The sequence below is a fragment of the Prionailurus viverrinus genome, chromosome C1 (genome assembly GCF_022837055.1).
Source record: "Prionailurus viverrinus isolate Anna chromosome C1, UM_Priviv_1.0, whole genome shotgun sequence".
In the NCBI taxonomy this organism is placed as follows: domain Eukaryota; kingdom Metazoa; phylum Chordata; class Mammalia; order Carnivora; family Felidae; genus Prionailurus; species Prionailurus viverrinus.
Genome location: NC_062568.1, coordinates 118202414 through 118230148, shown reverse-complemented (window position 1 = coordinate 118230148; position 27735 = coordinate 118202414). Strand labels below are relative to the sequence as shown.

The 27735-nt window shown below is 41.3% G+C and overlaps 2 protein-coding genes across 6 annotated transcripts in view; one reads left to right on the top strand and one right to left on the bottom strand.

Moving 5' to 3' along the window:
• Positions 1 to 27735, bottom strand: part of ST7L (suppression of tumorigenicity 7 like) — a 219636-nt gene that overhangs the window by 39525 nt on the left and 152376 nt on the right. The window lies entirely within an intron of this gene.
• CTTNBP2NL (CTTNBP2 N-terminal like) overlaps positions 5412 to 27735 on the top strand; it is a 52962-nt gene continuing 30638 nt past the window's right edge. Inside the window, exons 1-3 of one of the 2 annotated variants that reach the window (XM_047869323.1) lie at positions 5412 to 5493; positions 18020 to 18143; positions 21048 to 21155. In XM_047869323.1, the coding sequence (XP_047725279.1) occupies positions 21057 to 21155 (99 nt within the window). In that variant the 5' untranslated portion in view covers positions 5412 to 5493; positions 18020 to 18143; positions 21048 to 21056. Of the gene's footprint in view, positions 5494 to 15145; positions 15274 to 18019; positions 18144 to 21047; positions 21156 to 27735 lie in introns of those variants that run through there. The other variant, XM_047869324.1, reaches the window with a different exon arrangement.

The window sequence follows — 27735 nt, the reverse complement described above, 5'->3', positions numbered from 1 at the left end:
AATCCAGGATAAGAGTGTGCCTGCTCCCGCATGGCCAAGCTGGCCCCAATATTTAGCTAGAAATCAGGAGAATCTGTCCCTGCAGGTGGTCCTTGGAGACCTTACCTGCTGTGCGCTCAGGCCACACCCATAAAAGGAAAAACTGTCAGGGGAGAAGCCTTTCTGAAACTCACGGCGATGGCCGAGAGGGAAGGCGACAGTTGCAGGACTCCTCTCTGGGCACTAGGGGGAGCAATAAGCTCGAGAACACAGTGAGGGCCACGCCCAGAATCTCTCCACTCCTGTGCCCCAGTCGCCCAGTTGGGATGATCCAAGCAGGAAGAAAACGCTTCAGGAATACTCAGAAAGGCCTTTGTGGGGACAGATGATAGGGGGAAATGCAGGGATCCGTGGAGAGCACATCTCCTCTCCTGCTTCAACTTGGTACCGGCCTAGAGAGCACTCGTTGGCTTCTAGGCTACCCTCTCTGGATCCCCTGGTGGAGGAGCCCCCTGGGGGTTGAAGAAAATGGGAGGTGGGGAAGACAGGCCACTTTTCCCAGTCACAACAACTTCTACATCTAGCCCCCCAGCAACTTAGTAGGTCCCAGTGCGTCACAGCTAGAAGAAGTCTTATAGAGCCGCAGATGTTAGCTGAAGGGCTGGGGCCAGAGAGAAGTAAGAGCTTGAGCAAGATCTCCCAGGCAGTTTATAATAATCCCTCATAGAGTTTATCTAATACTTTCATGTCCATCATGTCGCTTGGATATTCACAACCACCAGGTGTTGTAGGAAGGAACTATTCTATTTTGCAAATGAGGAAACTGAGGTTCAGGTAAGTGCCCATGGCTCTCCTCTTCCCTATTAAGTTTCCATTGCTATCCACCCTCTCCCTCCTCTCTTGCTTTGCCTTGTTTTAAATAGGTTCAAACTATGCTCATAGTTGCAGGAAGATTGCTACTCAACTCCAAGTGGTCCATAAATCAAAATTTTAAAATATTTGTTGCATTCCCCATATTCCCATCTAGCATGATGGAAAGATGATAGGGCATAGTAATTATGATGGGTACACTTTGGAATCAGATCTGAGTAAATATCCAATATTCATCCCTTGTGAATTCCATGGCCGTGAATTTCTTTGTGCCTCAGTTTCCTCATCTGTAATATGGGAATATTCACACCTATCTCCTGAGATTCTTTTATAGGTTAAATGAGATGAACTATGAAGCAATCTCATAGTGCCTGGCATACAGTAAAGACTTGAGAAATGTTTCCTGTATATATAATTATCATACAGTCATAGAACAAAGTGACCTTCAGGAATCAGTTCCTTAGTTTCATGCCATTTACGGATGAACTTAAATGGAGTTAAGTGGGGAAGGTTACTCTGTCAAGTAGGCTTGTGTCCTGGTTTGAATGTACGCCTTCCCAAAGTGCCTGTCCACCTCGAACCTCAGAACATGAACTTGTTTGGAAATAAGGCCTTCGCAGGTGTAATGAGTTAAGATGAAGTCCTACTACGTCAGGGTGAGCTCTAAATCCAAGATGACTGTTATCCTTATAAGAAAAGAAGAGGACGTGTAGACATAAGACTCCCAAGGAAGAAGGCCATGTGAAGACAGAGACGGAGGCTGGGATGATGCAGCTATAGCCAAGGAATGCCAAGGATTGCCTAGGAGAGAGGCAAGGAATGGATCCTCCCTCAGAGCTCCCTCCCCCAAAGAACCAGCCTGTCAACACCTAGATTTCAGGCTTAGAGCCTCCAGACTGAAAGAGAAATAATTTCTGTTGTCTTTTTTTTTTAAACCTTATTTATTTATTTTGAGAGAGAGAGAGAGAGAGAGAGAGAGAGAACACCAACCAGCACAAGCAAGGGAGGGGCAGAGAAAGAGGGAGAGAGAGAGTCCCAGGCAGGCTCTATGATGTCAATGCAGAGCCCGATGTGGGGCTCAAATTCATGAACAGTGAGATCATGACCTGAACTCAAATCCAGAGTCAGATGCTTAACCAACTGAGCCACCCAGGCACCGCATAAATTTCTGTTGTCTTAAGCCATCCAGTTTGTGGTAATTTGCAGCAGCCATAGGAAACTCATATGGCTTGTGAAGAGGGAGAACTCCAACAGAGTTCTAAATTCTTTTTCTTCTAGTTTAGCCCTTCTAGTCTATTCCATCATTACCTCCGCAAAACAGCAAATAAACATTTATGGAATGCCTACCCAAGAAGTTTACCTATTTGGAGAAAATTTGACACAATCTATAATCTTTACCACCTCTTATGAATTTGTTGCCTGACACACTGTAGGCATTTAATAAATATTTACTGGCAAGTTGATAAAGTAATAGATATACAAATGTTGTACAAATTTAAGGTATTATTATGAACCCACTTTCTACCTCTGTGTACACCTTTGTACCAGATTCTAAATTTATTTACATGTTTTATGTATTGAAAAATCACAAAACTCCAGAACTCTCTCATACTGCAGCCTAAGGGTCTCCATAAGGGTCACCAGCTCCTCCTGTCCACTACCTCCAGAGGTGACGAATGAAAAGGAAAGCAGTTTGAACACCCTCAGGACTCTGATTCCTACCAGACAGGGATGATGTCATTCTTGCTAGGTCCTCCCACACTCACTCAGGAATGGGCAGAGAGAGCGCAGGGGGTCAGGGGAGCTGCTGGTGGCCATAAAGGAAGTAAATCACAAAGCACTGCCCTCCCAGTCCCCGTGGGAGTAGAATGGGTGGTGGTGGGTTAATAGCTACAAAGGAAAGGAGGGGAGGGAGGGAGGAGCTGATTCACTAGGACAACTCTTAGAGTGACTCAGAAGCTAGCAGAAAATAGCCTGTTCTCCCACATCTGCCTCATTGTCAGGCAATGAGGCACTTCCTCATTGCAAACACGGAGGCAGGGCAAAAGGGAGGAGAAGGAAATGGGATTTTTCAAGTTTGTCGGCCGATTCCAGCACCTCACGGTCCATGTTTTTAACCATTCCAGACATTCTGTTTTTAAGTCAAGTCAGTATTCATTGAGCACTTACTCTGTGCCTGGCCTTCATCCCACCTCTCAGACCATCAGTCTCCTGAACACAAGGAACGGGGTCTTTCAGTGCTGAATTTCATACTTGATTACTTCAAAAGTCCTTGGGCTGCTGTTGAGCACCTCAGCACAGTCTTGCTGTCCTTTAAATAGAGATGACTCTCTCAGGCCTACAATCAATTGGGCAGGCAAGCAAGGAGACTTTTTCTAGCTCTGATGGTGGTTTTATAGTCTTTCAGGCCCATTCTCTGGACCAGTCCTCCTTGTGAGAGTCAGTGTGCGGGCAGCAGAATATGGCACAGGTTTGGAGTCCCTACATCCTTGTTGGAAGCTCTTTCTTTGCCATTTACTAGCTCTGTGACCTTATTTGATTTCTTTTAATTTCTATCTTCTCAGGGAGATAGGAAAGATTTATCATATAGTAGTGCAGATTAAGTAAGATATCATCATATAAGAGTATCTGCCACTGTGATGACATGATAAATTCTGGCTTTCTTCTTTCAAACTTCTCTGTAACTGCACAGACTGACCACATCCTCCATCAGGCTGTAGACTGCATAAGGGCTGGGCTGTATCTGTCTTAAGGACTAAGTCTGCCTACCCGAATACTGATGTGGGAAACAAAGGCAGAAGGAAATGGCAGATAAAATTAAATTTCCTTATAACCTGCAGCCCACTGACAAATACTGGAGGCAGGCAGAGCGAACTGTTTCTACAGGAACTCCCTGCTATCTTGATGTTAATACTTTGCTAGGGGGTGGGAAACAACCTTAGCTTGACAATAGCCAGGCCTCCAGTATCCTAAGAGTCTTCTTTAGCATATGAAAATCTCACTGGAAACTTCCCCTGGACTTTACCTCCCCGACTCCACAGTGTATTACCAGTCTCTCCTCTTGGTCCCGGGGCAGTTCTTTCTGCCCACGGGTCCTGTCCCCGTGCTTTAATAAAATCACTTTTTTGCACCAAAGACGACTTCAAGAATTCTTTCTCGTCCGTCAGCTCTGGACCCCACGAGCCCCACTAGCACCCCAAAAAAACCTCATCAAATTCTATTTCCCTAATAGTTTCTTGCTTAATAATCGTTGTGAATAGGAATAATGTATTAAAAGCAATACAATATTCATGCATTGTAAATATTTAACTGTATCGTAAGTATTTATTATATTGTATTTTAAATAATGTGGTTATTATTAGGGCACCTGGGTGGCTCAGTTGATTAAATGACCAACTCTTGATTCCGGCTCAGGTCATGATCTCCTGGTCCGTGAGATCAAGCCCTGTATCCAGCTCTACACTGACAGCAAGGAGCCTTGCTTAGGATTCTCTTTCCTCTTTCTCTCTGCCCCTCTCCCGCTCACTCAAAAATAAATAACCTTTAAAAATAATATGATTATTATTATTTTAACCAGCTAAATCAACCTGTGAACTGGAGTGCAGTCTATGGAAAAGGAATCTGGAAACCTTCACCTCAGGGATGCATCCTCTTTCTTCTCTGGGTTATTTGGTCCTAGGAGGGCTAGCTGCTACCAGCAAGATCTGCATTCCTGTGTTCACAAGAAGGGACAGACATTCCTTGCATCCTCTACACCGTCCTTTGTTCCAGCTTCACTGCAAACGCCATTGCCCCACAGTATAATGGGGCCAAGGACACAAAGATGTCCCCTCATCTGACCGCCACAACCTGGAGAGACTAAAAACCTCGACAGACTAATTTGCAATTACTCGACTTCTGCCTGGAAGGTAGGTCCCACTGGGTTTTGCTCTCCCAGGTGCTACCCAGTATCCCCGCGCCGGGGGCTCCAGTGCCAGTAGTTCTCTTCCAAACGTAATGTGGGAAAAGAAGGGCAGGGTGGGGCGGGGACTGTCTCCAGGTTTACTATCTTTGCGCTCTAGCTTCTAGCACCACACCCACAAGCTTGTCCAAGAGAAAGAAAAGCCACGTTACCGGCTTTTCAACAACTAATTCTAATGCAGACACCAAAAGGACACTTTATTGATTAACATTTTGGATAAAATGAAACGTTAATATGCCCAATCAATCTGGGCACCCAAAGCCCGCCATTCCTAAGCTTCCCAGACCAGTAGGATAAAGCACGAAACACTCGCCACCGCGCTGCCCAGAAGCCGCACGCAAGGTGGAAAGTTGCAGAAGCGGAGCCGGGAGGGGCGCGAGCCCACCCCCGAGCCCGGGCCGGAGGAGGGCGCTTCCTCCAGGAAGTGACGCGAGCTCAATCCCAGCCTGGCTCTCCCCAAACAAAAGGGATCTTGGGGCCCCGGGAGGAGCCTAAATGACATTGGAGAAGCCCCTCCTCCAGCCCGCGCGCATTGGTGCCTAGGCTGAGGAAGCGAGGTGACGATTGGCCCTGGCGAATGCCAGTGCCCCCGCCTGGCGGTTGAGGGGCGGGGTCTCCGGGGGCTGTGGATGGGAGCGGGTGGCGGAGGCGGCGGGGAGCGGAGCCCGGAGCGCCGGGAAGAGGTAGGAGCCGCCGGGGCTGGGGTTTGGGGGTGGCTGGGAGGCCGGGTTCCCGAGAGAAAAGCAAGGGTAGGACTACCGGTGTCGTCCCGCCACAGTCCCAACTGGCACTCTCTCCCATCCCCTGAGGGGGCGGGGCCCTCTCCTCCGCCTCCCGGTATTCCCCGAGGAGGCGGCTCCTCATCCTCCGAGGGTCCTCGCAGCTACTTATTGTCCCCGGTCAATCCCAGCTCCGCAGAAGGGGCTTCCCTCCTGACACCCCTCGCTTAAGGGATCCTCTAGCCCAGCGCCTCAGTCTTGGGGAGGGCGCACAGGTTTCCATTCTCTAGGCTGCCGCCGCCGCCCCCGCCCCCATTTTGTACCCCCGGGAGGCCAGACATCCCTCCCTACACTTGTCCCTGCTCGCTAGAGTGGGATCAGAGCTAGTTTCATGCGTAAGATAAAATCACTGTTTTCCAAAAAAGAGAAGTGAGCGAAGCAGAAATCAAGATCCGACCTAGACAACCAGCTCTGAGAGACGAAGGGCCTTCTCCCACTTCAGTTCTTCCCATCCCCCATTCTCTGATCCTCAGCCCTCCTCCTGAAGCCCCTCGGATCCTCTGTTCCCGGGGTGGGGGTGGGGGGCGCAGGGATCGAGAGCTCACCCGCTTTGGGACTGTTCTAGACTCTGGAGGAAGGAGAAATAGTAACTCCCCACTTCCCCATCACCCTTAAATGTACCTTCCCTCAGTGGAAGGTTCCCTCAGTCTGTTCCTTGAGGGAGAACCTAACTTCCGAGGGTTTTTTAGGTTTGGGTTGCGTTTCATTTTTGCTTTCTATCCTGTATCTGCCCTAGGAACTTGAGGAAAAACCATCCTTTTATGTTTAACATTGAGGTGGGTGTGTTGGATATCTGCAGAGTTGGCCTTTCGTGGGTAGAATGCAGTGTATATTGTTTGACTGTCAGTGAATAGGAGCGTGTTTTCTGTTAAAACAGTGTCGATAAGTAAATAAAGAGCATTGGATTAGGAATAAGTGTTTCCCACTCTAGGGTGGGCTCAGGGAGACTGCAGTTAACCTTGAAGGTGTAGTTCTGTTGAAACAAAAGACAGGAAGTGTTTGAGGAAAATTCAGGTTCAGCCATCTAGGTTTATGATTAATCCGGTCCCTAGGCCTTTGGTTACTCTCTAGCCCTTCTTTTATGGTGGGTTTTTCCCTCCAGGGGAAACTGATACATACATGATGTTGTTGAGTGGTTTTACAAGACCAGTATCACCTACCAACATTTAGTGGATGAAAAGTAAGAGCAAGTTTTAAATCTCAGAGATCAGGATAAATAAAAGCAAGGTTAATTCCAGCTATTTACATACTTCTAACTACCAAGAAGTGTCTCTGTATTGTTCTCATAAAGCCTTTGTCAAGTTGACCTTCATTTCAGCAGGTGCAAAATATGGATGATTTTAGCCTGATGTTAATGACATTGAATCCCCAGTAATCATCTATTGGTAGCACTTCCAGGTATTAATATTTGCTGTATTTTTTTAACATTGTTTTGCTCTCATTCTGAAGTCCATCTTACTACTGTTCTCTGTAGCCAGGCTCATAGCAATGAGATGCAAGGAGTTGGAATCATAGCAGGCAATTATAACACCGTCTCTTACCTTCCTGATTAGACTTTCTGAAGGTAGACTTCCGGAAGATTATTAGTTTTCAATAGTTAGATTCGAAGTTTTCAGAGCCACTCTTAGTGCTCACAGATCTGTTCCGTGATTGTTTCCAGATCTCCAATAAAAAAGCACAAAGAAAAAACTGTGTGGTAGGTCACCCCAGCAAACACAAAGTGTACTGCGATAGGAGGGTAAGACACGGGCCCCCAGCAATAGCAGCAGAAAAAGCTAAAAGCAGAACAGGAAATCCCAAAAAGATATATCTTATTACATGAGTGGAGAACAGAAAATAAACTAAGGTAAGAGACTAAAGAAACCAAAGCAGGGGTGATTACCAGAGCCTTAATGAGCAGAGAGGAAAGAGCAAATAATTCTCTTTGATTATTTGGCATAATAAGCAAGACCCGTCTGATACATGTTTGGGTCTTGGAAATCCTTCCTCTGCCTTTTTCAACAACTGTTTGGTCATTAGGTGAAGAAAAACATTGTACGCAGAGGATACTTACGTATATGTCCAATCTGTGTCACTAAATTATAAATTCTTTGAGAGCAGGTAGTAGTAATTTTTTTAAAAGCTTTGTGTCTTTCCCTGTGCCTGGGACATAGTTTGACTTAATAAGTGTTTGTTGAATTTAGTTTGAAGCAGTCCCCTTAGGGTAGATTAGAAAGACAAATTACTGATAAGGTATAAACTTAGTATAAGCAGCCCACTTCTTTTTGCCTTGATGTAACTTTATTTTCCCTATCTGATGTCTTATGAAACTCCAGTATCTTAAGTGACTTTAAAATGCTGAATTTCCTATATGAAAATGTCTGATGTTTACATGTATAATTTTGCTGTAATGAAATTTGAAGCAGACTTGCTAATGTAATCACTGCTAGTCATTTTAGGATTTTATTTTTCTGAGAATCTGACCTGAGTGGAATGAGGTAAATTTAAGAGAGCACACTAGGAACTGACTGCTGTTTTTTAAGAACAGGTTCTGAGTGTTTGATTTTGACAAGTTACTGAGCTACTTTGGGAATTTTTTTAAGTGAATTTTTAGTTGATTTTGTGCTTTTCTGAACTAGCCCTAGATACATGAATAGGGACACAAATAGTATTGGGTTCCTGAATGGAATCCTGCAGACTTGGGTGCCTGGGTGGGTGGCTCAGTCAGTAAAGCTAACCGTCTGGCTTCAGCGTAGGTCGTGACCTTGCAGTTCGGGAGTTTAAGCCCCACATCAGGCTCTGCTCTGTCAGTGCAGAGCCTGCTTCGGATTCTCTGTCTCCCTCTCTCTGCCACGCATGCGTGTGCTCTCTCTTAAAATAAATAAGTAAATAAATAAAAGAATCATGCAAACTGATTATGGTGGGCGTAATGTGTTCAGTCTACAGTGGATTTTTGTCTTGGCAAAATCATGTTTGCAGTGCTACCTGTTAATTTGCAGAACAGGATTGGAATTCTTGGCTTTTCTGAGTGGAGTAGAGTGGTGTTTCGAGGGATTGCCATTGAATTGGTGTTTGGTGGCATGATATGAGAAGCAGGGATTTATTTATTTGTTTGTTTCTAGAGGAAATCTGTCCCGTCTGTGGTGGTTGACCCCGGAATGGCTTGTCAGCTTGTTTCTAAAGGCTATTTTTTCTTACTTCCTGAATGTTTGCTGCTAATAACTAAAGATCACATCCTCTAAGTTTCAGTTCAGAGCATTTCAGTGAGAAAATGGCTTATTTATTGTGAGGCCATGGAGTATGGAAATTGACAGCACAGACTCCAAAGGCAAACCTGGGTTCAAATCCCAACTCTTTGGCTCTTTTACTATGTGACCCAGGCAAAGGCAGAGTTTTCTATCTCACCATATCCCATTTTCCTCAACTGCGACATAGAAATAATTTTTAGAGGTTTTTTTTTTAAGGTTTACATGAACTAATTATATGTATATATATATATATACACATATATATAATATACATATATATCATATGTATCATATATATATGATATATATATGATACATATGAGATAGATAGATAGATAGATAGATATCACAGAGCAAGGTCCCTGGCATGTAGGAAGCACACAATATTAGTAGGTGTTATTGCTGTCATTTTTAGCACTTTCCTGTGAGTTACAGAATTTAATATTAAACATTCTTTTACTCCCTTAGCATTTTAGCAAAGATGAAGAATTTGTGTATGATTTTAGTTTTCATTCGGTTGGTTTTAAGTATTTCAATATATAGCTAAGATTCCTGAGTTGAGGGAAACAAAGCTTATACATGTCATGATCTCAAACATCTGATGCAAGGATTTTTAGGAGAGTGTGTGTGTCTGTCTCATAGAGTCTGGGTTTCATAATTTTGTCACGCAAATTACCTTTCTTGAGTTTTTCTGGCCTGAGAAAAAGAAAGGCAAGGGATTCAACCATCTGATGTCTTCTCTGAATTGTCCATTGTCACACTCCAAACTCTACAATCTTAAGTGCCTCCATCCTCAGAGTCATATACATGGTTTTGTGGACATTGTGACGATACAGGGTTGTACCTTCTGTGAGATTTAAAGGATTTTCAGTGGTAATTTTGATCAAAAGTGGTTTTTGCCTTCTGAAGACAACTTCCCCATTGTCCCCCAAAGTAAGGAGCAATCCTAGGAACAGGTGAGAAGAAACAATGGACGGCAGTTAAGAGTGGAGGTGGGGGGAATCCAGGACAGGGGTGTGTGGGTTGAGGAAAACAGGACTACAAGCAGGCATTGAAGTAGAGAATGCAGTAATATGGTTCCTCCCTGCCAAGTATTTCCAAAGTCTGTATTTCAGGTCCAAAGCCAGAGTTCCCAATCTAAATGTATCCCTTCTGCTCAATGAATCCTTTCTGACTTGCCGAGCCACAAAGAATGTTATCCTTAATTGTTACTGAGTTCAGTAGAAACTAGAAAGGAAAATAGGACAGCACAGGATGACAGGGTTTACACACACCAAACCCCCCCCCCCCCCCTTTTCTGACCCTGAACCTTGAGAGCATCTGCTTGGGTCCTTTGCATAAAGCTGCTTGGGGAGGGTGAGGCTGAAGAGTTCTATGGGTCTGCCATCCCAGGACTGGCGAGAGCCAGGAGGAGCCAGGAACTGTTTTAACAAGAGATAGGAACTGTAAGTTATAAAGGAGAGAAGAAGGAAGGGTAAGTGACAGGTAAGTTGCAGAAAGAAGAGAGAAGCACTAACTTTGTTGTGGGGAGGTGTGGAAGGTAGGGGTGCCCTATCTCTCCATTTCTGCTAACTAGTCCTTACTGTTGGGGCAGGTGGTACAGGAGTAACGACAGAACCAATCTGGTTCTTCAGCGATCTAATATTTGGGGGTACAAAAATGATCAGGTCTAGTCTGATGTATCAGTTTCTTCCTATTGCCTCTTGTTCTTAAATTGAAGGCACAGAAGAAATTTTCTTAAAAGGCTTTACCCCCTAAAGACTTCACTTCTAGACCTTTAGCTTTCACCACACTGACTCTTAACACATTTGTTCCTCTTGGGAAGTTTACTGAATAACTAACTTCTTATTCAGCATGCCTCATATCAGTCATCATTTTCCCCCAAAACCAGTTCCTTTTCTAACATCCCTGTTTGTGTTAATGGCGTCATTATTCGAGTCAGACAGTCTACAAGCTCAGCTGATCTGGGATTGTTTCCTCTCACCTCCTTGAATGGAGCCAGTACCAAGTTACTGTAAATCCTGCATGGAGTCTCTCGCATCGGTATTTCTCGTGCATCCTTACTGCTACTATCCTAATTCACACGTTTTAGCCTCATACCTGTGCTGTTAAAGTTTTCTCCTGCCTACTTTTCCTGTTTCCAGTTTCCCATACATCAAATCAGCTCTGTCCTTCAAGCCTTAACCTTCCTAAAACTATGCTTTCACTACGATACTCACCTGGTTAAAAATGTTTACTGGCTTCTCGTTTGCTAAAAGAGAAAGTCCAGTCTTGCTGGCTGTAACTCAAGGTACTATGCTGTACATTTCTTTTCCAACTAGCATTTTTTGAATACCCCTGAGAACCACACTGCTAGGTGCTAAGTTTCATCAAGTTGATTAGGACAGAGGATTTGTCTAAGAGAGCAAAGTCTTAAGAAGACAGATATATAAACAGAACAGCTGAATGTGATAACTGCTCCTGGACTATGGATATAGATACATATGCACTATGCATTTAATATAATGTAAAAAATAGCTGTGATATGTTTAGAAAATCAATTTCTCAGTCATTAAGTTAAAATTGTGGCTTGGTTAGGGGAGCCTGGTTCAGTCAGTTAGGTGTTGTCTGACTCTTGATTTCAGCTCAGGTCATGGTCTCATGGTTCATGAGTTTGAGCCCCACATCAGCTTGGGATTCTCTCTCTCCCTCTCTTTTTGCTCCTCCCTGCTTGCTCTCTCTGTCTCAAAAATAAATAAATAAATAAACTTTTAAAAATGTATTGTGACTTAATTAAAAGCTATACAGATTCTGTGAAGCAAAGATATGGTTTTCACCTGTGTCTGGAAGTCACAAAAAGCTAGTGTAGGCAGAAGAATGTCCTTTTCTTTGCCCAAGTATGGAGATAACCATTGGCCTGAACCGTGTCTCTCCCAGACTTTCCCAGAAACTGGCCAGGCCATCTCCTTCCTGGAGCAAATCAACCTGCCAAGTCAGGAGTAAACTTGTTTTTGATTTCTAAATTAGACAACACAAATGATAGAAACTGGCAACTCATCGCAAAAGGAAAACTTCATTATCCTTGCTGATGAAACCAAATATGTACTCCAGGGATGAGAACTGACCAGTCACTCATTTTAACTGTTCGGTATCCTGTTAGAGTCAGTGGTGTCATCCCATTTTATAGATGAAGAACAAATTCAAAGGTTAAGTGGATTGAGGTACTATGAAGTAGCAGAGCCAGGATGCAAACCTGGGCGTGTCATATTCCAAAGCGCATGCAGCTTTTCATTGACATGCTGCCTCTTAGGAGAATTACTGTCCCTGAAGAACTTTGGAGCAAAGAACAATTGCTCAATCTGTTGTTGTTATTTTCAGCTGATACCAAATTGTTAAATTTTTTAAACCCCCCCCCCCCAAAACAAAACAAAAAACAAGCAAACAAAAAAATAAAATCAATGATCTCTGATTTAGAAGACACTTTAAGGGGTGCCTGGGTAGCTCAGTCAGTTGAGTGGTCAACCTGAATTCAGGTCATGATCTCAGGGGTTCATGGGTTCAGGACCCACTTTGGGCTTTGCGCTGACAGTGCAGAGCCTGCTTTGGATTCTCTGCCTCCCTCTCTGCCCCCTCCCCTCTCTCTCTCTCTCTCTCTCTCTCTCTCTCTCTCTCTCTCTTTCTTTTGCGCGCGCGCGCTCAAAAATAAACATTAAAAAATTTGGAAATCAGAATTTAAAAAGTAAAAAAACCACCATCGGTTATAATATTCATTGTGGGATTTTTTGCAGTTCCCAGAGAGGCGGGTTATGGGCATGGCTACAACACAAATCCCTTGACTGTTTTCTGGTTCATCCTCCATACTATACATTCTGTTTCTTTCCAGTTTGGAATCCTGATGGAGTCCATGACTTCCTTCCACATTGACATATGAAGGGTTTTTGCACTTCAGGCTGCTCCTGGAATTGTGGCCCATGAATCATTTTACTGGAAAGAAAATCAATCTATATGTTATTTTTCCTTCATTGTGGTATTTTACAACTCACGGTGGCATTATTTCAGAAAAACAAAAATTTAGGGGAATGATGGACATAGATAATACAGACAGATACACATACATATGTCAATGAAATCATGTTATAATTTCATTTTAACTAAAGAAATCCAACTGACATACTTACAAGTATACAAATATACTTCATGCTTCTGGTATTTTTCTAATGTTAAATGACATACTTTTTAATGCAAAATATTAACATAAAATCTATTATTCATTTTCATTAACATACATTCCAGTAGCTTAACTAATGTAGTTCTTCTGGTTCGGTCTTGTCTCAGACGAGAGTACTTGAAAGGGTGTAAACAGATATCCAGGTAGACAGACTTGTTTTTAATAGCCTTGTGCTAAATGTCCTCATTTTGGGGAAGAGATGTTTGAATGTTTGTTTATGGGCATGAGCCACTTCCTTCTTTTCCTCAATATACATATAAATCTTGTTGGCAACAAATAAGAGAGACAGTGAGAGAAACAGACATATACACAGTGAGATAAAGAGACAGACATTCACACACAGAGAGATGCAACTAGAGATGCCTAAGTCTTAGAGCTAAACAAAACAAAAACCTGATATCATCATGGTGTCCCAGAAAGTGGATTAGACTGGATCTTAAAAAGACATAAGTGTTAGACCTACTTTTACTGTGTAACTATAATCTTCAGTAAGTCGCTTAACAACCCTGGCCTCAGTTTTCATCTGTAAAAATGGAGAATGCTGAATTAGATTATTTCTCAGGTCCCTTCCAGCTTTGTGAATCTCATTTTGGCTGAGGTTTTTCTACCACACAATTCCTAAAGCTGATAAAATGAGATCAGATGTGAATGATGGTTACCAAGTAGCAGTAGTTACTAAGGAAGGCCCTGGAATCCAATTACCTTGGTTCAAGTCCGATTTCTGCCACGTACTAGATCTGAGACTTTGAGCAGCTTATTTAGCCTCTGTGCCTCACTTTTCCAATCTATAAAATGGGGGGGTTGACGATGGTTATAGCATCTATCATCCAAGCTTGTTGTGAGGATTGAATTAATTTGCGTCAAGTACTTGCAACACTGCCTGGAACACATTAATGTTTATCTTTTCTGTTTTGTTTTTATTTAGCTCAATAAATGTTTGTCTTTTTTGTTATTACTATTCCTGCTTGAATTCTTCTTAGAAAACTATGCTATAAAACTCTGAGGTGGTGGTGATCAACATCAATAGGCTCAATTATATCATTCATTTCTGTACCAAGCATAAATCCAGAAAATCTGGTATCCTAGAATCTGGTTTGAATAGAATGTGTTTGAATAGAGAACTGAAAGTATATTTAAATGTTGACCCAGAACTGGTTTCTTGAGGCCTGCTTCAAAGTCTGTATTGACAGTATTGGATACACAAGCATCTTGATCCCTTAGCACTGTTGCAGTTTCTAAGTGCGTTATTCATATTACATTTCAGGATCCTGAAATTTGTAATTTCTGAAACTGTTTCAAAACCACCCTGTTTTATAGAATACTGTCTATAGTGTGGCTGGAAAAAGCAAACTGATAGCAATAGGACAAACAAAAGGCATTCTGAGCAATATGTTCCAGCACTCTCCCGGTAAGGGGAAGTCTTAGATCTAGCTGTTCCAATAGCGTTTAAAAGTGCATGTTGCAGTAGTTTGCTCAGGCCACCATAGCAAGGTCCCACAGACCAGCTGGCTTAAACAATAGAAATTTATTGTCTCACAATCCCGGAGGCTAGAAGTCAGAAATCAATGTGTCAGCAGGATTGGTTTCTTCTGAGGCCTCTGTCTTTGACTCGGAGATGGCCATCTTCCACCTGCATCTTCACGTGGTCTTTCCCTGTCCCATGTTTGTGTCCAAATTTCCTCCTCTTATAAAGACACAGCCCTATTAGATTATGGCCCACCCTAATAACTTCATTTAAACTTAATTACCTCTTTAAGGACCCTATCTCCAAATGCATCACATTTGGAGGTGCCTGGAGATCAGGACTTCAATATATGAATGAGGGCAGGCACCCAATTTAGTCCAGACATTTAAATTGTAACACATAGACACGTCAGGATCCAAATAGTCCGGAATATCGTTTGTCTTCAACTGAAAGATTGATTTGACATATGTAGTAAAGCTTATATTGCTTAGTGCTGTAGAATTCAATAAAATGAGATTTGTTTTTATGCCTTGGTTTTAGAATCTTTGTAAATAATAATAGCAAAAACAGCTCTCTTAGGTAAATGTACAAAAGATATGCTTTCTAGGTCAGAAAATTATCTTCTAATAGTATTTTGACATGTTTTTCTCCCCTAGCCTAATCCTAAAATGCCAAAAGTGGAATGAGAGGTATCACACTCTTATCCCCAGATGCATAAATAACGCTTCTGGAAAACCAGAAGCACCAGAGGCTGGAGAAACCTCAATCTTTTTGAGATAGTCAAGGTAATATGTCAACGCCTTCCACCCCCAGATAATAGGATGCTTTGGATACATTTTTAAAAATAGCAGTGCATTTTTGTCCATATTTAGATTGAATGTTTATAAATAGGACATGTTGATTTGATTTTTTAAATTCCATATATTCTGGGTTTTTAAGGAAGTACATTATCTAGTGGAAAGCTGTCAAAAAAACACCCATTTTGTGTGGCAGTGTTGACTCTGAATTTTAAGAATTAATTGGCCTCCTTGGCCTAGCTGATATGTATGTGAAAATCCTTACATAATTGAAGCAAATTTGCTTTATATCTTTGCTCATATCTTATTGCTAATACTAAAAACTTACTAAATGGCCTGAATCCCAGTCAGTTGTAGCCCAAGTATAAATTTCTTCAATTTGACATCTGAGTATAAAATAAAGAAGTGATTTTTTATCCAGTGTTGCAAGCATGGTTTTCTGGGTAAAACAACTGATTTGTTTTTTATACTAGACAAGTTGACTTAAGGAAAAAAAAAAAAAGAAAACAGATCTGTGTAGATTTTTTTAGGTGTTTCTCTATCCAGAACTATCTAAGACTCATCCAAAAATGTTGTTTTCCCTCTTTTATGCCCCATATCATTCACCATTTAGAAATCAAGCCTTCGGTTCCACATAAAGACATACACACGCCCTGATACTAGATAGACAAACATCCCTCTTGTGTTCCACTCCACCCTGCCCTACTGCTTACACAGCTATAGAGATTGTTTGGGGTGTTTCTTTTTCTGCCAACCAATCTCTGTGGTGAAGAGGCAACAACGCCTGCTCTCCTGGAGGATTCATTCAGAGTTCCAGAGCAAAAGCTGGGACCTCCTCAAGAAGGAGAAGGAACGACCAGAACTAGAATGAATGGAGCTTGGGCATTATCCAGGGAAGGGAAAAGGTCAGAATAAAATGAACAGAGCCCAAGCCACGGCAATGCACCTTCAGGGCAAAATCGGCAGTGCCATTTAGGAAGTTCAGTGGTGGATGAGGGTGCCCTTCTTGAGAGCCACAGCCCTTGTGACTGTTGGCACATAAAAGTTTGTGGAGAAGACTCCTGTACTCCTGTTGGCCCTTACTTGATGGAAAGTAGCATGTGAACAGACTGAATGGTCCTCTGGGCAAAACTGATGTTTGAAATCACTTATTGATAACCTAAAAATAAGTTTCGTACCTATCCCATAAATAGGCTTATTTTTCCAGGGTCTTAAAATATGTATCATTTATCTTTTTTTCTTATATATATATATTTATATTTTTAAATTTATTTTATTTTATTATTTTTTTTAAGTAGGCTCCATACCCAACGTGGGGCTTGAACCCACAACCTTGAGATCAAGAGTCAACCCTGAGATCAAGAGTCACATGCTGTATCAACTGAGCCAGCCAGTTGCCCCTGTATTTATTTTTTAACTGAGAAAACTATAAAGCTTAATATAATAGCTACAGCTAGTATGCTGTACCACAACATATGATAATGTATCCAGACAACTTGTCCACCACTGGTTTTTATTTCAAGTTTATAGACTATAGTGTTCCTTAGACAAACATATCTGCCACTAAACTCTAAGGAAAGTTCCATCTTGGAGAGATTCAAATGGAAGGAATGAGCTGAGCATCTGGTTGAAATGATCTTGTCTTTCAAAGTCACTTAATGGATGATGACAGTGACAAGTAACAGCTCATTTAGAAAACAAGTAGAGAGCATGTCTGTAGACTACAATATGGCATGCCAAAAATCTGGCAATCATATTTCTGATGATTAGTTTGGAGCTAGCAGCAGCCTTTTTCTGAAAGTCTTGGGCCACGTAATTTATATATTAGGCAGAAACTGGAGTTTCATTTAAGACTGAGTGCCGTAAAGTTCAAGACAAAAATTATGGTTTATCAAATAAAATTTAAAGCCTATCATTTTTTTTTAAAAGCTTGCTAGGTCTGATATACTATTAGGAAAACATACACCAAAAGTTTGCATATAATTCAACACCTAATGTTTGAAAAAAGAAACGAGGAAAAGTAGGAGCTGGGATGAGTCATTAGCCTTACAGACAAAGTCCAGGTGGTGACAGGCTGATTTGTTTGTTCACTGATTAGCAGGAGGTGAGGGGATAAGCGTGAACCTTACACAAATTTAGCAGTTTGAAAAGTTCGGTTGTAATTATGTTATTTTTCTCTGAGCATATTGTGCATAAATCATGGCGATTTAAGCAAATAGGCTTTTGTCAATTCAGGGAGACTGTCTTTTCTCTTCTAGGACATTCATAAGTTAGTCCTTGAAACAGCAGTGGACATTTTAAAGTAAAAAAGATTTTGAGGGTGCCTGGGTGGCTCAGTCGGTTAAGTGTCTGACTCTTGATTTGGGCTCAGGTCATGAGGTCATGAGATTGAGTTCACCCTCCCTGCGTCAGCAAAGAGCCCTCTTCGGATTCTCTCCCTCATTCTCTGCATCTCCCCCACTCGCGTGCACTCTTTCTCAAAATAAATAAACATTAAAAAAAAGATTTTGAAAGCCCTCACCTTCCCTAATGATAATTGCAAAAGGGAAGTGAGATTCATGGTATGTTTCCTATATTACTCAGCCTCAACTTGAATAAGTGGCTATTTTCTTCTTTCTGTGTCAACCTACACCTGTCAGGCCTTACCAGCTGCAATGACAGTTGACATTCATGGGATTTATCAAATCGTTTATAGTATGGTCACATAGACAATAAATTTCTTATTATTTTGCAGCATTGGACACTTTTCCACCATGCTGATGGCATTTTGAGTATATTTGTCAATTTTCCCAAATTTTAACTGAAGAAAACCTTGAGAATTTATACTTGAGGACTAAAGTGTGACCACCGATTATCAGGTCAGTATCACCCCCCCCACCCCCACTTCCGTCCCCACTCCCAGGAATATCACCGTCATCCTGCAACAGTACGGTTTTACTATCTTTCATATATTAAATTTATCATGATGTCTTGTGTATTGAGATTAGATTCAAATAATAAAGAACAGCAAAGAACTGTTGAATTTTAATATTGATAAAGAAAGGTTATGGGAACATGTGCAAACAGACCTATTGCTTTTCAGTCACATAGCTGTGGCCCTTTTCTTCCTCCTGTGTCAGATTTGCATTGTCTTCACTTCATGTAGACACTAAGCTGGGTGAATGGGCACATATTGGCAGGATGTGCCAGATATTGAAATTTGTGTGCAGAAGTGATTTATAAATGTAGATAACAAGAATATTATTCTTTATACCATTGACAAAGAATGGAATTTTTTCTTGTCAGGGCTGGACTCCTTTATAATTAAAGTGGCTCTAAAGAGTGTTTCAATTTTACTCCTTTATGAGGATGTGTATTTATTACAGCAGATCCAAGACTTTGATTTAGGTACAGTCGGTTTTAGTTCTTTGTATATTCACTTTAGTCTTAGTTCATTGGATTCTCTAACAATTCCTGATTTTTACCCATGAAAGCTTAAATGGAACCAAGAAGGACTTTAGAGATTATCTAGGCTGATTTTACCTGTGAGGAGACTGCGTGCCAGTCTAACTGGGTACTTTTTGTCCTCAAAGCCACAGAGTTGCTTAGTAGCAGAACTCAGACTAAAATTGTATACTCCTCACCCCACCCCGTCTGTCATGCTTTACTCACATCACATTGCTTCCTTAAGCCCCAGTTTTAGATCTCTAACTAAGAGTATTTAAGGACTACAAAGATACTGAAGGAAAAAAGAATATGTCTGAACACCATCATCTTTACTTTGGTGCTTCTCCATCCAGTTGATTTACTCAGTGTAGTTGGTATTTACAGAGTACCTTCACAGATGCCCATTATTCTGCTGAACATCATGGGAGGGAAGAGGATGGGCTTAAAATGATGAGATTTTCCCTCTGCTTTATAATTTCTGAGATATTAAAATATGAAACCTTCAGGAAGAGGGGGAAGGGTTTTATCTAAGAAACCAGTGTGACTCAACTGATTTTTGAGTTCGAGCCCCGCGTCGGGCTCTGTGCTGACAACTCAGCCTGGATCCTGCTTTGGATTCTCTGTCTCCTTCTCTCTCTGCTCCTCCCCCACTTATGCTCTGTCTCTCTCTTATCTCTCAAAAATAAATAAACGTAAAAAAAAAAAAAAGAAAAGAAAAAGAAATCCCACAACTAGAAGATGCAGACTTGAAGATGCAGACCTGACATCCGTCTGCGAAGCTGCATGCTCTTTCCAACATACCTTTTTTTTTAATGTTTATTTATTTTTGAGAGAGACAGAGACAGAGTGTGAGCCGGGGAGGGGCAGAGAGAAAGGGAGACAGAATCCAGAACAGGCTCTGGGCTCTGAGCAAGCTGTCAGCACGGAGCCTGACGTGAGGCTCGAACACACAAACCATGAGATCATGACCTGAGCCAAAGTCGGACACTTAAACAACTGAGCCACCCAGGCGCCCCTCTTTCCGACATAGCTTAAATTAAGTGTAGCTTTATTAGGTGTGGGGTTTTGTTTTTGTTTTTATTTATTTGTAAAATACCTGTTGTGAGATGTCTTCTGTAATGCTGAAGTGAGGATCACTCACTAGTTGCTAAAACTCAGTAGTTAGAAAGTCAGCAGAGCGGAAGTTTGATTGAACATATTTTGTCATGTGGCAAAAGATTTGTACAGCATGTCCTGGAACATAATCTGACAACACAGTGAAGTGTGCCTTTCCTACATGCTTTCCTGCACTTAGAGGCAGTAGGTCTGGAAGGAATCAATGACTCTTTTGTGTGCCTCCTAAAATTTAATGTGCTCATAAGAGTTGGGAATTACGGGAGGGTGTGTGAACTTGTCATGTTGCAATTCCCTTTAAAGAAAACTATATGGAAGTGACAATTTGCAAGTACAGTACAGAAGAAGGAAAGGAGTATTTACTCAGCTTTGGAAGTTCAAAAATGTATCTCACTGTGCACCCTGTCAGAAGACCCTTTGAAAACTGTCTGGCAATCTAACTTCTGTCTATATGTGGCTTTTGAGAAATTAATCTTGTGGAAAGGATTGAGTTTGTGCTATGTGGTTTGCCATTTAACGTGTCTCAAAAGAGGCAGGACTTCACAGAAACGGGAACTTGGGGAGTCAGATAAATTCAGTTAGTAGTAGCCTGTCCAATGAAGATGTTTAAACGACAATATATTTTGAGAAACTACGTAAAAGTGTGTTTGTATATGGTTGCACCGAGGTTCCCTGTGAAAGTAGACAGACAGTTTAAAAGAAAAATTTCTCCCATACTGCCACCGGACATTCTCTTTGCTTAAATTTCATTTCAACCAACTTCAGAGGGATGCCAGAATGTTTTATATACAGTTTAGGAATTCGGTTATCTAACACTGAGAAATCTTTTCATGCTCTAACAATTTTTCGGTGAAATAGTATTCACTGTAACACAATTTTACCTGCACTTCTGGTGAACAAAACTAGTGACTAATTCTTTCTGAGACCTCCCAGGATGTTTGTAAATATGCCTGAAGGAAAAATGATGGAAAATTGATCCTTGTGAGTGATGACGAAATTCATACTTAAGGTGAATTTTATTTTCTCTTACTGCTCAGTTTATGATTAACATCAGAAAGCTCCCATTTTTTTTTTAAACTTAATTCTAACCATTTGCTGCCTTAAGGCATTTTATGCTGTGATTGTGGCTCTTTCCTTGTGTGACTCACTTTATTTTTTTTTCCTTAGCCATATCAAACCAACTCTGTCTTCTGGAGATTGTCTGATCATTGTCTTTGTTTTAGGCTTTCAGGATGAATCTGGAAAAACTCAGCAAGCCTGAACTCCTAACACTATTCAGTATTCTTGAAGGAGAGCTTGAAGCAAGGGACCTTGTGATAGAGGCTTTAAAGGTATGTTAAAAGAAAAAAAGAGGTCATCGTATGTTTTGAAAGTCGTTGCATTGGTTGTAATTTCTTTAACCAAGGTATTTCTATAGCCCCTGTTGAAGTTAGAGGCCTGGATATACATACTGATACTTGCTCCCGCAGCTACCTTGTGTGGTATGATTTTAGGGACACTGGTAAAGCCTTTCTGACTCCAAAATATTTCCTTTAGTCTGGATCTTGAACGTCATTTTTTTAGCTTAGAGGCCTTAGCCATTTTTGAATGCCAATTGCTTCAGAACCTGATGAAACCTGCTTCCTAAAAACATATATATACAGCCATATGCCAAAATTCAGTGTATAATATCTGGGAGATAAAGGACTCCATGAAGACCATCTCTGGATTTTCTAGACCCCTGTTGAAGGATTCGTTTGTTTTAGTGTGTGATATCTGCTAAGACACAAGGGGGGGAAGTGGGTGTGTGTTATATGGAAACTCTACTTTCCACTCAATTTTTCTGTAAGCCTAAAACTGCTCTAAAAAACAAAGTCTAGGGGCGCCTGGGTGGCGCAGTCGGTTGAGCGTCCGACTTCAGCCAGGTCACGATCTCGCGGTCCGGGAGTTCGAGCCCCGCGTCGGGCTCTGGGCTGATGGCTCGGAGCCTGGAGCCTGTTTTCCATTCTGTGTCTCCCTCTCTCTCTGCCCCTCCCCCGTTCATGCTCTGTCTCTCTCTGTCCCAAAAAATAAATAAATGTTGAAAAAAAATTAAAAAAAAAAGTAAAAAACAAAGTCTAATTGAAAAAATACAAGGGAGGGGCGCCTGGGTGGCTCAGTCGGTTAAGCGGCCGACTTCGGCTCAGGTCATGATCTCGCGGTCCGTGAGGGCTGTGAGTTCGAGCCCCGTGTCGGGCTCTGTGCTGACAGCTCAGAGCCTGGAGCCTGTTTCAGATTCTGTGTCTCCCTCTCTCTGACCCTCCCCTGTTCATGCTGTGTCTCTCTCTGTCTCAAAAATAAATAAATGTTTAAAAAAATTTTTTTTAAAAAAGAAAAAATACAAGGGAGTATAACTCAGGTATTGTGAATCCCTTACACCTCTGTAAGAATGTTTCCCAATGTGTCCTGAGATCAGACTTGGAGAGGCGAAGAAAAGACAGTAAGAGTATCTGAGCAGCAGGAGGAGGAGAAGGAGGACAAGTGACCAAAGGAGAGAGACTTGAGCATGCTGGAGAGAGCAGAGCCCCTGCAAAATGCACCCAGTCTAAGGATCTAACAAGATTTTTGTAGTTTCCAGTTGTAGTTAGAGCTTGTATCAATATACATCTGGTTTTGTTTTGTTTTGTTTTGTTTTTTCTTCTCAAGTTAGTTAACATACAGTGTAGTCCTGGCTTCAGGAGTAGAGCCCAGTGATTCATCACTTACATATGATACCCAGTGCTCATCCCAGCAAGTGCCCTCCTTCATGCCCATCACCCATTTGCCCCACCCCCACCAACCCTCAGTTTGTTCTGTTATCAGTGTACATTTTGAAGCTCACTGGTAAAAGGTTTATGAAGTACTTTGTTGTTTTCCCTTTTCAAAATTATCCTAGCTCCTTCTTAAATATTGCATTAATATTTCATATGTGTTCATATGACCCTCCATTGTTGAAGACATTTTTTATAGCAACAAAGATAATTTTCTCATTGCCATTCCAGGAGGCTCAGAGAATCGGTGATTTCCTGAGTAGCTAACAGTAACCACTCAGTCGAGTTCATACAAAAAGCTATAGCTTTTCTCTTCTCTAGCTTGCCTTTTCCCTTCCTGCAGTGATAGAAGAGTAAATGTGTTCATTTAGTCAAACCTGGGTAGTCTTTTCTTGGATTACTCTGAAATTATAATTGTGATAAAAATAAAATCTAAACCTGTTATTTCTATATACTATTAAATTTAAAGTGACGTGCTAGTTTGTCTTTCAAGGCTGACCGAAAAAGACTGACATTTCTGTCTAATAAATATGCCTTAGGGTAGTTTATCACTGAAAACTATTGGATTTTTGTTTGTTGGCTTTCCCTCGTGGCTTTGTAACGTGTGATAAGTAATTTCCAGTGGTTTCCCTCTCCAGAGTGCATGAGGTGATTCCCTTCTGATGTGGGGGGATGGAGTTGGTCATATTTTCTTCCTTTCCCTGCTTACTTCAGTCTTGGTTTGCATGGCTTCCCAGGGGATCACGTTTATGGCTTCGACACGTGCCAAGGCACATATGTTAAAGATCATTGCCTGAGTCTTTGCCTTCCATACCAGTAATTAGAACTATGACTTTGGTCAAGTCATTTAGTCTTTCTGGAGCAAAGCTTCCTTCTCTGAGATAAGAATAAATGATTAATAACTAGTATTGGTGTGTAACACTGCAAGTATTTGCCCGGCATTGCAAATACTCCCAACAGTGTAGGATTCATTTTTTTTCCCTTTATGTATATTCTTTCAGTGCATATTGTGTATGCCATATCTAAGGAACGGTCATTGGTTGCTAATAATATGAATGGATGCATCTAGTTTGCCCTCAACAGTGCCTGGTTTTTTAATGACTCCCCTGCCAGCACATATTGCATATAAATGTTCACTCTGGCTGGTGATTCATTTTTGCCACCTCCACAGGCCTTCCCTTTTGTCACTATTGGTGAATTTTCTTTCTTTCCCTGTACATCACTGGAAACTATTCTATTTTTCATAACCCTATCCCATTGTTACCAGTAGTCCTAACCTGGTTAAACCTAGGACACCCTCCCATTTTTTATCCCGGGTTTATCTGCTCAATGAAGAGAAGAGAAAAAAGAATTGGGGAAAATTTGAGCTCATTCCTCAATCCTCACTCCTATTGCCTGTTGTTTTCCCACTTCTTTCTCTTGGTTCTCATCTGTGACCCTGGCTCTCGTGTGGATAGGCGTCATCAGCTTAAAACCCGAAGAGGTCACTGCCTGGGCTGCACCAGGAAGCTCTTGGTTCATGGTGATGGCTCCTTTTAAAACCCAGAAAGCATTTTCTAGGAGCCATTATAAATAGCAATCAGATTTTAGAAAACTACAATAGTTTGGTAATGTGTTAAACAGACTCACCTGAGAATCTACCGCTATGGGCAGGAGGACTCCAGGAAGCGGTTCCCCCTACAGATTACAGTTGACTTTTATAGAAACTTGTGGACTTCAACCCTTCCACAACTGAGGTAGGGGTAGGGGGCTGGCTGCCTCTAATGGAAAAATCAGGCTGACCTTACCTTCTCTTTGCTTTTCAGCCTCAGAAACCACACAAACCTGTAGAGCTTTTGTGTGCCCATTTTGCTAATCATTATACCCTCAGCACCCAGCTTAGTGCCTAACATATAGACACTCAATAAATATTTGTTGAATAGAGGAAATGACGGTGCCATTGTGATTTGTTGCTTTAAAAGATTGCCATAAGGGGCTCCTGGGTGGCTCAGTCAGTTAAGTGTCCAACTCTCCATTTCAGCTCAGGTCATGATATCAGGGTTTACTGAGTTCGAGCCCCACATCAGGCTCTGTGCTGACAGTGCAAAGCCTGCTTGGGATTCCACGCCCCCTCCCCCCCACTCTCTCTCTCCCTGCCCCCCTGCCCCTCCCCCACTCACTATCTCTCTCAAAATAAATAAATAAACTTAAAAAATTATAAATAAATAAATAAATAAATAAATAAATAAATAAATAAAAGATTGCCATAACATTTTAAAGTGAATGTTGTGAATTACTAAATTTTACAGCTTGTTCTCATGTGGCCGCAACACACTGCCTTCTGGTTTTAACGTCAACAGATGTGTCGGTCCGTGTTGCACATGTTTTCCTAAAATATATTTTTTCTGCCTAGATCCAATGTGAGTGACTTTAGGCAGCTTCTGACAAGTTGAAAGAGCAGCTTGAGAAGGAAGAGCTATAATTAAGGGAACTTTTGGATATAAGATACCATTCAGAATCAGGCACAAGTGTTGTGTTTAGTCTGCATACGGCTCGGAGGTGATAAAGTTATCTTCTGAGGCTTGAGCTACATGCAGTTTAAGTTGAAATGAATAGCTTGGCCAGAAGTGATACGTCTTGAAGCAGTCTATTGTTAGATAAAGTAAGTAGCAGCTGGGGTCAAAACTGTTTCAGGCCTTCAAGAAAAGCAACTGCCAATACAAGATTCTTAAAGTTCAAATGAACTCTCTTTTTATTTGTAGAGTAGCTTTTTGTTTTTTATTTTTGTTTATTTGTTTGGGTTCTGTAACCTATAAAGATTTTACTGTTATAATTTCTATAATTCTTGTTTGACAACTTGTTGGACTTCTTGGACTAATAAGGCAGCTTACTAATTTTCTTCCTTTATTATTCTTTAGTAATTCATGCTTAGTGGGTTGAAAAGGTTTTGAAATAGTTATGATGGGTTTTTTTTCTTTCTGTTTAAGTAAAAGAGCTTACCTTTGTCTTTCCCTCTTTACCTTCAAAATAGATTTTTTTTCCTGGACATAAAATCTGTTCTTCAACCTTGCATCTCTGAATAAAACCATATGGTTCACTGTTGCTGCTAAATAAATAGTAGGTCACATTGGCAAGGGTTGCATTTATATAGGGTTATAGGGTTATATTTATTATAAAGTTCCCAGATCCTACATACAGAGTTATAATTATAAAATAGCTTCATTCATTTTCCAGAATCTCTGCTAAAGTGCCAGATTGCAACTACACCCTTCTAGAGCCCCCACTGTGGTTATGTTCTTTTTCTCTCCAAGATATAAAAGCCTCCTCACTCTTCTGTTGCAGCCAAGACATGTTTGGCATGGAACCAGGAAAGTCAGTAGAAAATAGTGTCATATTCAGCTCTTCTGTATTTCAAGTCTAATTGTTACAGAGGCCATTTATACTGTATTTGGTCCTAATTGAACTTTTATATAAAGTGATTTTCTGTTTTACAAGGGATTATGTCAGAGAAAAACATTCTTTATGAAAGTCTTTCTCTTTGACCAGTTTGTCTTCATGAATAAGAACACTATAGGAGTCCCTTCCACATCAAAAGCAAATTACATTGCTCATGAACCAACTGTCTAGGGGAAGCTGGGGTGGAATCACACAGTTGAGCAAGAAAGCCTCAGCTCATTAATTCCAAGCAGATCTGGGAGATGGCTTCCCAGCAAGGACTGACTACTCCAGAAGAAGACAGAGGACATCATGGCCATTTAAAATTTTTGGAAAATAAGGGCACTTGGGTGGCTCAGTTGGTTGAGCATCCAAGCCCCATGTCAGGCTCTGTGCTGAGTGTGGAGTCTGCTTGGGATTCTCTCTCCCCCTTTCTCTGCTCCTCCCCCCCCCAAAAATAAATAAATAAACTAAGAAAGAAAGAAAGAAAGAAAGAAAGAAAGAAAGAAAAAAAGAAAGAGAAAAAGAAAGAAATCAGTGGGCTGTTTGGGACATATTTTGTTATTTATTTATTTATTTAGTGGATTGGCTGATATTTTTAATTCCTACTCTCTCTGAGTAAAGTACATAAATGAAATCCTAGCTTTTCAAAAAAAGAAACATAAAGATAAGTACTAGGTAGTCTACAAACTATCAATTAGAATATTCAGTTAAGTGTAGCTGTTAAGAGCATGAAGCTTTCAAATCAAAAGGTTAGCACACTACTATTTAATCGTGTACATTAGGCCAGTTATTTACCCTGTAAGCTTTATCAGTAAAATGATACGGGTTTGGGGAGGATTAAATGAGATACCAAATGCTATTTGAGGTGCTCAGTGTTCATTTACTCTTCTTATTATTAGAATATAGGTTTTACAGTCCACCCATTTTGGAACAAAAGTATATTCCATAAAGCAAGAAATACTGATAATAATGCTGTTCTTCATAAGAAAGATTAATCTTTAGATTAAGTCTTTGTTGTCAACAGGGCTTATACTTTAGCTTGTGTTTCTTACAGGAATTGTTGGCTTTGAGTTGATCTATCCTTACCCCCACCACCAAAAGTGTGTATTTTCAGACAGCAAGGGTTAAGGGTGTGTTCTGGGGCATGAAACAGATGTTATGTTATATCCCCCCTCACCCCTATAATGAAAACAGGAAATACAGGGACAATGTGGAAGCCTTTTTAGAATCGATTTTTTTCCCATTGATTTCTTTGTGTATTTTTCTATTGTTTGATTTGGCATACTGTTGTTATACTTTGTTGTTCTTTTTTTTTTTTCATTTTTTTAATGTTTATTTTATTTTATTTTATTTTTAATTTTTTTTTTCAACGTTTATTTATTTTTGGGACAGAGAGAGACAGAGCATGAACGGGAGAGGGGCAGAGAGAGAGGGAGACACAGAATCGGAAACAGGCTCCAGGCTCTGAGCCATCAGCCCAGAGCCCGACGCGGGGCTCGAACTCACGGACCGCGAGATCGTGACCTGGCTGAAGTCGGACGCCCAACCGACTGCGCCACCCAGGCACCCCTTAATGTTTATTTTTGAGAGAGAGTGAGAGAGAGCCAGTGTGCACACAAGCAGGGGAGGGGCAGAGAGGAGGAGACAGAATCCGAAGCAGGCTCCAGGCTCTGAACTGTCAGCACAGACCCCAAAACAGTGCTCAAGCTCATGAACCATGAGATCA